Source organism: Anabrus simplex, chromosome 2, assembly GCF_040414725.1.
Source record: "Anabrus simplex isolate iqAnaSimp1 chromosome 2, ASM4041472v1, whole genome shotgun sequence".
In the NCBI taxonomy this organism is placed as follows: domain Eukaryota; kingdom Metazoa; phylum Arthropoda; class Insecta; order Orthoptera; family Tettigoniidae; genus Anabrus; species Anabrus simplex.
Genome location: NC_090266.1, coordinates 241272459 through 241287180, shown reverse-complemented (window position 1 = coordinate 241287180; position 14722 = coordinate 241272459). Strand labels below are relative to the sequence as shown.

The following is a 14722-nucleotide window of genomic DNA, read 5'->3' as shown; positions in this document are numbered from 1 at the left end:
AAGCCATTTCCATTTTGAAAACCAGAAGTTCTGAAACATCTTATACAAACACATATTCTGTTGACTTTCTGAAAAGGCAAGGCAAGCCACAGCTTCAGCTGTTAAATCAGAATGAAGATGTGCATGTCATGGTGTAAATAATGTAAACTTGTGTGCATATAATTTTGTGCAGTAACATACTCCTTATTTCAAAGTTTGAATTAGTCATGTATATAAACAAATTACATTGTGTAAGTTGATTTAATTGATGCATTTTAATGATATTTATGTTAGTTTAACTGAGGTGCCATATTTTGTCTCTTATGTAATCGGCTACATATAGTGTTTTCTATTAATGCTGTTGTACTCGTAATCATCTGAGGTGAAGAAAATACATGAATTTTGTCATGTTTTACCGCATTTTGGTGCATTGGGTTCCTGCATATTTTGACATACAGGGATTTTACTGATAAGACATTTGGAAAGTTGGCAGGTTGGCAGATAAGGATTAAAACATGAAGAGGTTCATCAGAACCCATTGTTATACAAAGTTTGTGAAATTCTTGCTGTCAGTACAGAATATGAAATCAAATTTATAACCTGTAATAAAAAGGGGTGCTGTGCAAGAGTCGTCACTGTCATCTATCATATTCAGTCTCAATAAATCATGTAATGGATGAATTGAGTGAAAATTCAGTGCATTTGACATTCTTCCAGTTGAATCCAGGACATGAGCTGTTAACAGTCATGGGGTTTGCAGATGATGTTTATCATCGGTAACAGCAGGAATTCGGCGCTGACATTTGCAAATTGCACTGTCTAACTGTTCAATCAGATACGACTTGAAATTAACACAAGATGGAAGGGGACATACATTGAAAAGGGTCAACTACATGAAGATAACCTGGCCATCACACCTACGAAAGAAATCAAATGCCTCAAGGAAAAAAGACTTGATTCACTATCTTGGTGTTAACTATTCACAGGAGATAATGATGAGCTCAGAGGAAGTACTGAAAAAATTAGTCAACTGTGCAGCTCCTTTATCTTCACCCCTTTTACAAATGGATCAGAAATTCATTGTCTTGAACACCACGGTATGCCCATATCAAATATATTCTTTTCAAACAGTTTCTCCTAACAAAATCCTCCAAATATTCATTAAAGATTCAAATATAATGATAAGAGGAAGCAGCCGTGGCCATAGTTAAGGTACAACCGTAGCATTTGCCTGGTGTGAAATTGGGAAACTGCAGAAAACAATCTTCAGGGCTGCAGACAGTGGCGTTCGAAACCACTATCTCCCAAATGCAAGCACACAGCTGCATGACCCTAACCAATTTGCTCGGTGGTCTACTTTGTACAGCCTGGAAAGTCCTGTTGCAACATATTAGTACATGCAAGATTCTTTAGCTTGTAGAAAATCACATCCTCCATACAGCTAGGAATTTCCCTCAAGAAACTTCTGACAATCTTATATCATAGGTATTACAGATTTGAAAGAATTAGGGTGAAGTGGCACGGTGGGGTTGACACAAAGAAACTAAGACAAGAGCTACAACTCAAGGCATTCAAGAACTGGCATAATAATCATCATACCCCTTGTGGGTTGGGGGATGCAGAGGAAGAATACACCTGTGGTATCCCCTGCCTATCGTAAGAGGCGACCAAGGGATGATGACATTAGAACCATGAAATTACTTGTGTATAGAACCATTATGTGAGGAACACCATGGGTCGATGTTACTTGCAGTTAGTACCACCATGTGAGGAACACCATGCATCTACGTTACCAATGAGAAACACCACGGTTCTGTGGTTAGTAGGGTCTACAATCGTGTGTATTCCACCGAAGCGGGGAAGCGGGCATTCGGCTGCGCAAACTAATGTCCATGTGCCGAAGCGTTGTGCTGGAATGTGTCGGTTCCCCTAGGTTCAGAATAGATCTGTGCTACCTATGAATAGTACCACTTTACGAGAAACACCATGGGTGTACGTTGCCTGTGATTAGTACCATGGGCGCCCGCAAGGGGGGGGCACTTGCCCCCCCCTGGAATTCTAAAGATGTTGATGTTCAATTGTTTAATATCATACCAGATTATTTCATAAACTGAAATTACTGACAGTCATCTAGCATATGTTATAACTGGAATTTTCTGTAAACAATTTAATGTTGCTGACGTTATATTGGTTTTTATATTCAAGAAAATTGTTAATGTGCCCCCCCCTGGAAAAGATCCTGCGGGCGCCCATGATTAGTACCACTATTCAACATTAAAAAACTTTATATCTGGTCTGTATTGAAATGAGATTACCACTATTCAACATTAAAAACTTCATATCTGGTCCGTATTGAAAGGAGATAACACACAATAGAGGGAAATTTAATTGATCCACCTTTTTTCAAAATATAATACGTTGTTAATATAATCACAACTTGTGATTGTAGAAAATCACTTGGGATTATATTAACAACATATTATGTATTGAAAAAAGGTGGATCAATTAAATTTCCCTCTATTGTATATTAGTACCACTATTTGAGAAAAACCACAGGTTTGGCTGGCACCCGTGGTAAGTACCACAATGTGCAAAAACCACGGTTGTGCGTTACGTGAGAGTAGTTCCATTATGTGACAAATACCATGGGTTTGTTTTACCTGTGGCTGTTACCATAATGCGTCATACACTGTGGGTCTACATTGCCTATAATTAGTAGCACTATGTGAGCAACAACATGAGTATACGTTGCCTGTGATTAGTTCCACTTAGTGAGGGACACCACAGGAATACTGGTGCCCATGATTAGTCCCGCTATGTGTAGAGCACCATGGGTCTGCGTTGCTTGTGAGTAGTACCCTTATGTGCAAAACACCATGAGTTTGTGTTACCTGTGAGTGATGCCATTGTGTGCGACATATGATAGGTCTACATTTCCTGTGATTAGTACCACCATTAGAGAAATGCTATGAGTCTATGTTATCTGTGATTAGTACCATTATGAGGGGCCAGCGACCTGGATTTTGGAAGCCCCTTTGGAGGCCCCTTTGAACAGCAAACATCATCATCATAATGGAAAGAGAGTAATCTTTTTTTAAGCAGCATACATCTGCTAACAAATGGATTACGGACCATGGGGGTTTGACATGCAGTGAATGGGGAGAAGCAATCAATATGACTGCAAATGTGTTACCCATACACTCTGTACCAGACAGATCTCTGCTGTACATGCTCTGGGATCCTGTCCACATTGGGAACTACCGTGCAGTATTTACCATCATGCCATGAGATCCCAATTGCCGACAGTGTAAGACTCAAAAGTCTCTGAGGAGGTGCATTGCCTCTTCACTGACTGGAGCATCATACGAATAGACATCATCGCCATTGACCCTCGCACATCAGTAGGCTACATGATTGACCAGTCTTTCTGGTTCAAGACAAACTAAGACCAGTGTAAAGAAAAAATACAAATCTACAATCCCTTACTACAAAGACAAATGTACGCTTGAGTCTATAAGCATTACTGGTCTCGTGATCGGTGCTGGAGGGACCGTTCTCTGGCGACTTGTGGACTTCCTGAAAGGAATTGGACTAATTTCTGACCTTTACTTAATTGTGACAGCCACATAAAAGGGATCGATAGAGCTCTTCAGAAACCATGCTTATAGAATTTAACCACCCCTTTGAAGCTAACCTTTTTTCATTTAATGTATAAAACATAACTTTTGTGAAATAATATCTGTTGGTTCTGGTAGGAAATCTTTGTCCTTGTGGCAGCCTACAAATGTTGTAGGAAGATATATTACTTATTATTTTGTGTCTAACCGTCAATTGCTCTTACATTGCCTCGCTGTTCTGTTTCTGTGTCATTTCTTGTGTAATATAATGTTGAAAAGAATATCTTATTTCAAATAATTGGTGGAAATGGACTGAGAGACTTTTATAAATTTGATTCTCTTTTTTTAGAGTGGAAAGAGAATGGTTCGGTATGGTGAATATTCACCTCGAAATCCAAACATTATTCCATCAGACAGACATCTCCTAGCCCTTGGTGAATATGAAGAACGAAGGCGTCAATTAATGGAGCAGAAAAAGAGAGAATACTTGGAGCAGTTGAATCAGGCAAGTGGGTCATGTGATTTTACAAACATTGTGAAATCAATTTTTTGGTGCCAAATATCTGATGATCTGCTATCCCAGTCATAGTTGGTGCTTGGCCCTTGTGCATGTTTCTTAATAGCAGTAGCAGTTATGTAATTGTTCAGTAGGCCTGTCCCTGCGTTTTTCACTCACCCTTGAAGTATCGCATTGGTTTTACCACTCAAAATTCCTCCTAGATTTCCTTGCAACAGTACCTTCAAAAGGTGTAGCCTACTTTTAGTGTATGGAAGGAGATGATGATTATCATCATCATTCCCTTTTCAGCTCAAGCCATATTGGGGTATTAATGGCACTGTTCCATCTTCCTGTATCCAACCCTGTTGCTGCTCCTTGTTCATGTTCCAATCCACGTTCCTTCTTATTAAGCTGTTCTTGACCAAGTCCACCTAACGAGCTAGAATACAATGCCTAAAGTGACTATTGCACTGCCATCCTTGACAAAAGTTGAACTGGCAACCGCCATGTTTTAAATGTGCCTCAGTACAGTAGGTGGAGCACTGGGTAAGCAAGTGCAGAACAGAGCAGGAAAATGAGACATGTTCACACTAAATTTATTCATTAGGTATAACAGAGATTGAGTTGATGATGAAAATATCTGAACACTGTTCGCACGTGTATAAGTTTTTCTTAATCAGATGTTTCTTACATAGTCGCAGTGTAGGGTAATAAGCACATTAAGCCTGTAACATGAAATTGAAGAAAACAAATAAAATAATAGTTTGTTTTTGCTTGAAGCAATATATTGTTGAAAATTATTAAATCGGTTATTGTCTTATCGCAAAGATGTGGAGAGATATCCATACATCTCCAATTTATCAACGTACAGAAGAGTGCAGGCCTATGGTACAAGAGTACAGATGAGGATGCTTATCTAAACAGCCCAGGGAATTTGAAACATTGAATTACCATTCATTTAAAAGGCGACCTTTATATATAAACAGTTTTATAATATTGGCTGGAAGTAAAATTTACAATTAACAAATAAAATTTTATATTGATCTATTAATAATCATATTTCTTGATTCAAAACGGCTCTCTTTCACATGTATCAATATGTGTTTTCTAGCTCTGATTCATTGTCCCTTGAAAAATGTTATTTTTGTGTATGTCTGCCTATGATTATTAATTTTATTTCTTGTATAATAGTTCTGCATCTGCGGTGCAGTCTAATAATTGTAAAATACTGCTTTAAGAGAAGTTTTGCTAGGTGGCATAATGAGATTACTCACAGAGATCGATAGCAGTAAATAAATGATTCTTACTGTAAAACAAGGAACAAGGCACCTGGAATTGATGACATTCCCTCTGAATTACTGACTGCCTTAGGAGAAACCAGCATGGCAAGGTTATTCCATTTAGTGTGTAAGATGTATGAGACAGGAGAAGTCCCATCTGATTTTCAGCAGAATGTTGTTATATCTATTCCGAAGAATGCCGGTGCTGACAGGTGTGAAAACTACCGGACCATTAGTTTAGTATCTCATGCCTGCAAAATTTTAACACGTATTATTTATAGAAGGATGGAAAAACAAGTTGAAACTGAGTTGGGAGAAGATCAGTTTGGCTTCAGAAGAAATGTAGGAACACGTGAAGCAATCCTGACTTTACGTCTGATCATAGAGGATCGAATCAAGGACAAGCCCACGTACATGGCGTTTGTAGATCTAGAAAAGGCATTCGATAATGTTGATTGGACCAAGCTGTTTAAGATTATGAAGGTGATTAGGATCAGATACCGAGAACGGCGAATTATCTACAATCTGTATAAAGATCAGTCTGCAGTGATAAGAATCGAGAGCTTTAAAAATGAAGCAGCAATCCAGAAAGGAGTGAAGCAAGGCTGCAGTTTGTCCTCCCCTCCTTTTCAATGTTTACGTAGAACAGGCAGTAAAGGAAATCAAAGAGGGATTTGGAAAGGGAATCACTATCCAAGGAGAGGAAATCAAAACCTTGAGATTTGCCGATGATATTTTATTTGAGACTGCAGAAGATCTCGAAGTTGCTGAATGGTATGGACGAAGTCTTGGGTAAGGAGTACAAGATGAAAATAAATAAGTCCAAAACAACAGTAATGGAGTGCAGTCGAATGAAGGCAGATGATGCAGGAAATATTAAATTAGGAAATGAAGTCTTAAAGGAAGTAGATGAATATTGTTACTTGGGTAGTAAAATAACTAACGATGGCAGAAGTAAGGAGGACATAAAATGCAGATTAGCACAAGCAAGGAAGAGCTTTCGTAAGAAAAGAAATTTGCTCACTTCAAATATTGATATAGGAATTAGAAAGATGTTTTTTGAAGACTTTCGTGTGGAGTGTGGCATTGTATGGAAGTGAAACATGGACGATAACTAACTCAGAAAGAAAGAGAATAGAAGCTTTTGAAATCTGGTGTTACAGAAGAATGTTGAAGGTGCGATGGATAGATCGAATCACGAATGAAGAGATACAGAATCGAATTGGCGAGAGGAGATCGATTTGGCTAAATTTGACGAGAAGAAGAGATAGAATGATAGGACACATCTTAAGACACCCAGGACATGTTCAGTTGGTTTTTGAAGGAAGTGTAGGTGGTAAGAACGGTAGGGGTAGACCAAGGTATGAATACGACAAGCAGATTAGAGGAGATGTAGGATGCAATAGTTACGTAGAAATGAAAAGGTTAGCACCGGATAGGGTGGTATGGAGAGCTGCATCAAACCAGTCTATGGACTGATGACTCAAACAACAACAACCGTAAAACAACTGCCCTTAACTGACATTTTACAATTTGCTTTGTGTTGCACTGTTACAGATAGGTCTTATGGTAACAATGGAATAGGAAAGGGCTAGGAGTGGGAAGGAATTGGCCATGGCCTGGTGTAAAAATATTAAACCACGGAAAACCACCCTTGGGGCTGCCGATAGTGGGGTTCAAACCCACTATCTCCTGAATGCAAGCTCACAGCTGTGCACCTCTAATCGCATGGGCGACTCTCGCTCGTTCCTGTAACTGATGAGAGGACTTCAGTTTGTGACTTTAACGTAAAGTTTTTGTTACACCTTCGTTACAGTTGCAGATTTGTCTTTTCCTGAACCCTTTTTCAGTCACGTGACATAATTTCACATCATGAGGTGGATAGAGAGACTGTGTTTTACAATATTCTAGGCAGTAACTTTTTCCTTCTCTTCAGAATGCTGAGCAAACAGTCGTGGTATTTATTTCCCATCTCATGGCTGACATTTCCTGCTATATACTCGCTAACATTTTCAGAGCACTTGGTGAGTGACTCGTAATCTGTTGCACAGTAACCATGATCAGTAGATGTGCTTCCTTGAGAAGGAACCATGGTATATAAGAGAAGCACATCATTTCCTGATGGTTTACAATGGAGTGTTTGATGGGTCAATCTGTCCCAGTAAACACATTCTGTATATGTTGATCTGAATTGTTCTGCATTGGGATTATTTCTCCTTCTTCCCCTAGGTTCTGTATGGTCCACCTGTCTCGTGGATAGGTGGTGTGTGATGCACCGATACTGATGCTCCCGTCGGAGCTCCTCTGTCGGTCTGTAGTGTTTTTGGACTGTAGTGTGTTTTATCGCTTGAATTTATGAAATTTTTAAATTTAAAAGTTTCCAGTATAGGTGATTTTGCTGTATTTGTAGCTAGGACAGTATGAGTGCTGGCCGCCCATTCAGTGGATGACCACTCCCAATGTTGCTTAACTCCGTATGTGTTTGTTCTGTCTGTATGTGTGTGTTGTACTCTAGCATGTTTGTGCCCAGGAAGACTAATGTACATTCAGTGAGTTGTAATTAGCACAGTGGTTACAAGTATCAGTAAGTGGTAGTACTGGATGATCACCCATCCAAGTGCTAACCACACCCAGTGTTGCTGGTCTGTGAACAGTGAGGCTGTTACCGATGTTGTTCGCAGTGACGACCACTTTCGTGAAACATGAGTTTACATTGGCGTGGGTGTGCGGATGTAAGTTTTGATTAGCATCGTTAATATGCAGCATTTATGGTGTGTGCACCACCTCGTCTCCGGGAACCAGTGCTTCATCTTTCGGTGTTAAGAAGGCCGTTTGCTGTTGAGGATCAGTAGCTAAGGAAGTGAGAACTGGACATGGTAGGTCTTACTTTCTTGGCAGGGGTTGGGGGGGGGGGGGGGGAGAGTATGTCTGGTTAGGTTCGTCAGGGTCTCGGCTACTCGATCCACCGTGGGGGCCCTGAGTTGGACTGAATTTGGTGTTGGAGTAGGCTGACGATGAGCAGTAGAAGGTTATTGTTGGGTGGGTTGGTTAGAGGGGTGGGGGTGGTAAGAACAGGCGGGGGTGGGGTTGGTTGTGTATGTGTTCCAGTCGGCTTTGGGTAAGTGTTTTTGCGAAGATTTTGTTTGATTGCCTTCTTAAAGTACGGGCACCCAGGAAAACGATGCTGCATGATTGCCGTGGCAATTAGCGCAGGTCGCCAGGTTACATGGCACCTTGCATTCAGGGTGGTGGTTGCATCGGATCTTATTTTTGCACCTGGCGCCATTGTGATTTACTTTAAGACAATTATAGCAGAGAATGGTTAGTGAGGGGTATGGTGGGCGAGGTTGAGATGTGGTTTCCCCTATGGGGGAACATTTATATAACATTCAGAACGCTCTAGCGGACTTCCCTTAGTTACCATATTTTTTGCGCTGCAAGTTGCAAATGTAAATAGTGCACAAGGAGCGATCATCGAGGGATATTTTCGGTTATGTTGGATTTGTTGCCGTGAATTTTATACCCAAAAGTGAATCAAATAATACCACAAAAGAGCACGCTATTTCAAATGACATCATAGGTATTAAATAATAGAACGTTTGATTCTTTTTTCTTTAACGTTACACTGACACAGGTAGGTTTTATGGCGACGATGGGACAGGAAAGGGCTAGGATCGTTTAGGAAGCGACCGTGGCGTTAATTAAGGTACAGCCCCAGCATTTGTCTGGTGTGAAAAAAGTTGCACCCTATGGGTGTTAAGTGAGGGTTAAGACCCGAAAACAAAAATACTCATTCCTCCGAAACCGTTTAACGTACAAAGACAAAATTCCAAATGACTGTATATACTTTTATATACTAGATGTAAAATATTAACCCTTTGTCCTCGAATATTTTCCTAGCCATAATCTCTCCTAACTTGTAATTATTTCAGTCAGTTTTTGCCATACTGGGAGATGTATTATGAAACACTTATTTACATATTTACAACAAATTTGTACAGGTTCAAAATGCAAAAATATTGTACACAATGACATAAGAAAGACACAGATAGGGTTTTTTTTTTCCCCTCATTTTCATCGGAATTTCTGGAGGGTGTGATACTTTTCGAAGCACAGTCCTGGGTGAAGACCTGGTTTCTTCTCACAGGTGTTTGCAGAAGTGAACCATTTCTCGCTTCCCCAACTCAACATTCCTATTGCTGCAAACCTTGCAGTCCTTCTACTGTGACTTCTTTCCATGAACACCATGTAGACCGCTTCTGAAGTGGAGTGTTCCTCTGAATATTTAGTTTCTCGTATTCATTAGTCTCATTCATAATGGTGGTTAGTAGCTGGTCCATAAAAAATAATTGTCAGTACTGTAATTCTGTAACAGGTCTATTGCCATAGCTTACTGACCTAAAATGGAAATTTAGGCAGGCCTATATCACCTGTAGTTAGCGCTGTGTTAACGCTGAACGGTGGCTGTCGACTTGTTGACACGCAGTGCAAGCTGTCCACTTCATGACTATCCATGAATTCAATCAACAAATTATTAAACAAATTCATTTAGAACACCACCTAATCAGTACTTTATTTCTTGTCTTTGGGCAGAATTATAAAAATATTATCATATACAGGACATGTTTCGACCACTTAGTGGTCATCTTCAGCTGTCTTTAAAATAGCTTAGATGAAACAATTTGATTAGTAAATACATTAAAATCTTAAATTACTATCCCCTGGGAACTTGCTCACAATCTTTCTGGAATGGTGTTTATACTCCGCTACCTTGGGGCTGTTTTACAAATGAACAAACTGTGACACATCGCTACAACACTAGGTCGTGTACACGAAAACAGTCCCAAGGTGGCAGAGTAACCATTCCAGAAAGATCGTGAGGCAAGCTGCCCAAATCTGAAGACCACTATTTGACGCAACTCAATAGAGAAGTCACCATAGGACCATTGTATATTAACAGTTCAACACAACCTGGTACTAAAAATAAAAAGCAAGTTTAAAGGAAGATAATCAACGCAACAGACAATCAATAAGAAACTTGAAGACTGTTATACACACCGATTTTAACATAAGTAAGATCAAGCCACCTAGTGTTTTTACAAAAAGTGCCTAATTACAGCTGTTTTAGATTTTTAAATATGTTCAATTAGAAAGTAATTTTTTTACCGCAGACATGAATTGTAATTTAAGTTCATTTTTACACACCATATCACAAAAATCCCCCCCCACTTATTCCCCCCCCTTCCCCCTCCCAAAATTCAAGCGCTTTAAGCAATAGTTATAAGTTCCCATGGGAAAGTAATTTATGATTTTAATGTACTTACTAATCAAATTGTTTCATCTAAGCTATTTTAAAGACAGCTGAAGATGACCACTAAGTGGTCAAAACATGTCCTCTATATGATAATGTTTTATAATTCTGCCCAAAGGCAAGAAATAAAGTATCGATTAGGTGGTGTTTTAAATTAATTTGTTTAATAGTTCGTTGATTGTTGTTGACACCACGAGCGGAAAGTGTTAAATATTAAAACATTCCACACCTAAGGGATTATATGAGGTTAGCTCATGAAACAAGATTATTCATCCCTCCAAAACCGTTTCACGTACCAAATTGTAATTTTACAAGAAGGTTATTCATTAATTTCCTAGGTGTCAAATTTGATGTAGGCCTACTTCAAAATGTTTTAAATAATAATGATGATGTTGGTTGTGGCATCTCACACAACCATTAACCCGGTTCAAGGGAGATAGGGTCACTTTCCTTATCCTTCACTTGACTAATTCTTGTCTGGCACATCCATGTTGCGGGGGGGGGGGGGGGGGGGGTATCCTCCACATCAGTAGGCCGGTGTGAAGGAGAGCTAAGTTCAGACAGGGACCCAGTCTCATGGGGTATAACGTGGAGCCCATGCCCAGGGTTTCGGGTGAAGACCTTAACAGCATCTTAGGCAGACAAGGAGACCTTCGGAATGGCGAAGATTTTGGATGAAGCAACCCATCCTCTCTGGGGAAAATTATAAGAGGAGAAGAGGGATCTTCAAAGGCTAAGGGAGTAAACCCCGAAAGAAAATCCTCAGATGCATTAGGCTTAGCTTGTTAGCAGATGAGTAAAGTTGTATTTGCTTTCCACTATAATACAAGCCTCGAATGGAAGTTTCAAAATGAAAATGGAATTGACAAGTCTCTAGCTACAGTTGCACAGTATGATGGCAATGCTGACGGTCATGCAAGTGTTAGATCAGAGAACAAAACCAGATTTGGAACAATAAATATTTCGATGAATGGGAAGGAAAAATGAATTGATTGACTTTATGGAGAGACAAAAACTCGACATCCTGGGATTAAGTGAAGTAAAATGGAAAGGGAAAGGAATGAAGAAACTAAGAAAGGGGTACACCTTGTACTGGATGGGTAACAGTAAAGAGAAAAGAAATGGAGTGGGATTTATAATGAATCAGAATGTTGAACCAATAGCTGAAGTTCAGTATGTAAATGAAAGAATTATAATAATGCACATACATGTAAACTAGGAACTACTGAAGATAGTACAGGTGTATGCTCCACAGACAAGATGTAGCATGGAAGAAAAAGAAAATTTCCTCAATGAACTGGAAACACATATTTTGGAGATGGGATCATGATAATGGGAGATTTGAATGCTCATGTGGGAACTGATAGAATAGGATATGAGAATGTTTTGGGCTCACATGGGTATGGCGATAGAAATGAAGATAGAGAGAATCTGTTGGACTTTTGTATCAGAAATAACCTGATAATAAAGAACACATGCTTTATGAAGAGGAATAGCCATAAGATCAGTCAATATAGTTGGGATGGTCAGTATGGAACACTCATTGATTTTGTAATAACAGACCGAGACTGGGGAAGCTACGTCATGAATATGAAGATAATCCCCAATGAAAGTATGGAAGATGATCATAGATTATTAATTGTGGAATTAAAACAAGTAAAAATCCCTAAAATTATACTGAAGAAGAAACCAAAGATCAGGATTTGGGAATTGGAGGAGGAGGAGGATAAAAGAATGGCATTCCAAGATTGGATAAAAAGGAAGTTGCCTAATACGGAAATACGAAGTGGAGAAGAAGAGTGGGACAATTTAAGACAGACATTTGTGGAAGCAGCAACTGAGGTATGCAGGAAGGAGACATGGTGGACAGGCAAAATAAAAAAGAAATAAAAGGAACAAGGTGAAGAAAGAAATGGATAAAGAAAAGCAAAAAACGTATGAGAGGGATGAGAATAAGATAGAAAGGTTACATGTGGAATACAAAAGATTGAAACTACAAGTAAAGAGGAGTATCAAGTAAGAAAAGGAGAAATGTCGGGGAGAGTTTATGAACAAAATTGAGCAACATAGTCGAGGAAATCAAACTGTTATACAGAGTAATAAAATCAAAAAGAATAAATCAAGAAAAAAGAAAGGCGTTAGAGAAGATGGATCCATAGTACATAACGAAAAGGGTCTTCAGGAGGTGATGGCAAAGTATTTTGAAAAATTTTGTAATGAGAATGACTGCTCGGAGGAAAGAGGAGATAAGAAAATGGAAATAATAGATGGAGAAAAAGAAAAGCCCAATAACATGCATGGAACTTGAGAGGGCGGTGAAAGCAATGACCAAAGGTGAAGCAGGTGAAGCTGATATGAGTAAGGCAGCAGGAAGCATTGGACTAAATTGGCTATACCAAGCCCTCAATGCCATATGGAAGAATGAAAGGATACGTGAAGATTGGCAACAAGGAAGCATTGTACCATTGTTCAAAAAAGGAAATAGGAAGAAATGTGAAAATTATAGAGGTATAACCCTATTATCACATGGGCTAAAAATAATGAAGAAAGTCATAGACAAAAGACTGAGGGATATAATAGAAACACAGTGAGAGGAAAAACAATATGGCTTTAGAACGAATAGATCAACAATACTTTATATTTACAGTGCAAACGATAAAGGAAAAATATCTAGAAAAGAACAAGGAATTCATCTTCGTATTTTTTTGGATTTGGAAAAAGCTTGTAGGGTTAAGAGAAAACATGTATGGGAATGCCTACTGAAAAGGAATGTACAAAAATCATCAATTAACAAAATAAAATTGTTGTTTCATGAGAGTAAAAGCAGTGTACAAGTAGGGAGTGGTGACTGTGAAATATTCTATACAAAAAAAGTCTCAATCAGGGAAGTGCACTGTTGCCATTATTGTTTATAATGTTGATGGATGAAATCATAAAACGTGTAAAACAGTGTATCAATAGTGATGAAGTGAATGCTTTGGTATTTGCAGATGATGTGGTGATTTGGTGAAGGGGAGAAAGGAAGTACATAGGAGACTGGACATTTGGAATGAAAATCTGAAGGAGTTAGGAATGGTAATTAGTAAAAAGAAAACTGTAGTCATGCACTGTGGAAAAGAGAAAAAGAGAAGCCAAGTGAACATAGATGGAGAACGGTTAGAGAATGTAGAACAGTTTACATATCTGGGTAGCATTATTAATGGAAGTCATGAAATCAACCCTGAAATTAATAAGAGACTAAGTAAAGGTACAATATTTTATCATCAAGTCAGAGAGCTTTTTTGGGATGACGAAGTACCCAAGAGAATGAAATTAACATTATATAAACAGTATTTCGTACCAGTTGTAACATATGGACTAGAAACCCTGGTAACTAATAAGACACAAGATAGTAAGATCCAAGCAGCAGAAATGAAATTTTTAAGAACATTGATTAAAAAGACGAGAAGAGATACAATTCAAAATATTAAAATCAGAGAAGAGCTAAATATAGAACCGTTAGTACAGAAGATACAGAAAGCAAGACTGAGATGTAAAAAAAATGGGAAAGGAATGGGTAGCAAGAAGGGAATTGGAAAGAAAAGTTAAGAGAAAGAGACCAGTTGGAAGACCGCGAAGAAGGTGGATGGATCAGATCTGGAAGGACATTAGAGAAGCTGGATTGGATGTAATGGAGCAGGAAAAGTGGAAGGACAGAAAGGAGTGGAGGAGGCTTCTTAACCACACCCAGGCTACTGTAGTGGGACATTGATGATGATGATGATGATGATGATGATTATGGTTTTACGTCCCACTAACTACTTTTATGGTTATCGGAGACGCCGAGGTGCTGGAATTTTGTCTCGCAGGATTTCTTTTACATGCTGGTAAATCTACCTTTGTGGGGCTGACGTATTCGAGCACCTTCAATTACCACCGGATTGAGCTAGAATCGAACCTGTCAACTTGGGCTAAAAAAGCCAGCGCCTTAACCGCCTGAACCATTCAGCGTGGCTTGAAAATGTTTCTCTCTTAATGAGTTTGGATGGGGGTTGAC

At 39.0% G+C, this 14722-nt stretch overlaps 1 protein-coding gene across 1 annotated transcript in view; it reads left to right on the top strand.

Annotated features, from left to right (window-relative positions):
• The window catches only part of LOC136863501 (uncharacterized), a 69086-nt gene that overhangs the window by 41014 nt on the left and 13350 nt on the right, over window positions 1–14722 (top strand). The window contains exon 4 of the mRNA XM_068225967.1: window positions 3946–4101. Within this exon, the coding sequence (XP_068082068.1) occupies window positions 3946–4101 (156 nt within the window). The remainder of the gene's footprint in view (window positions 1–3945; window positions 4102–14722) is intronic.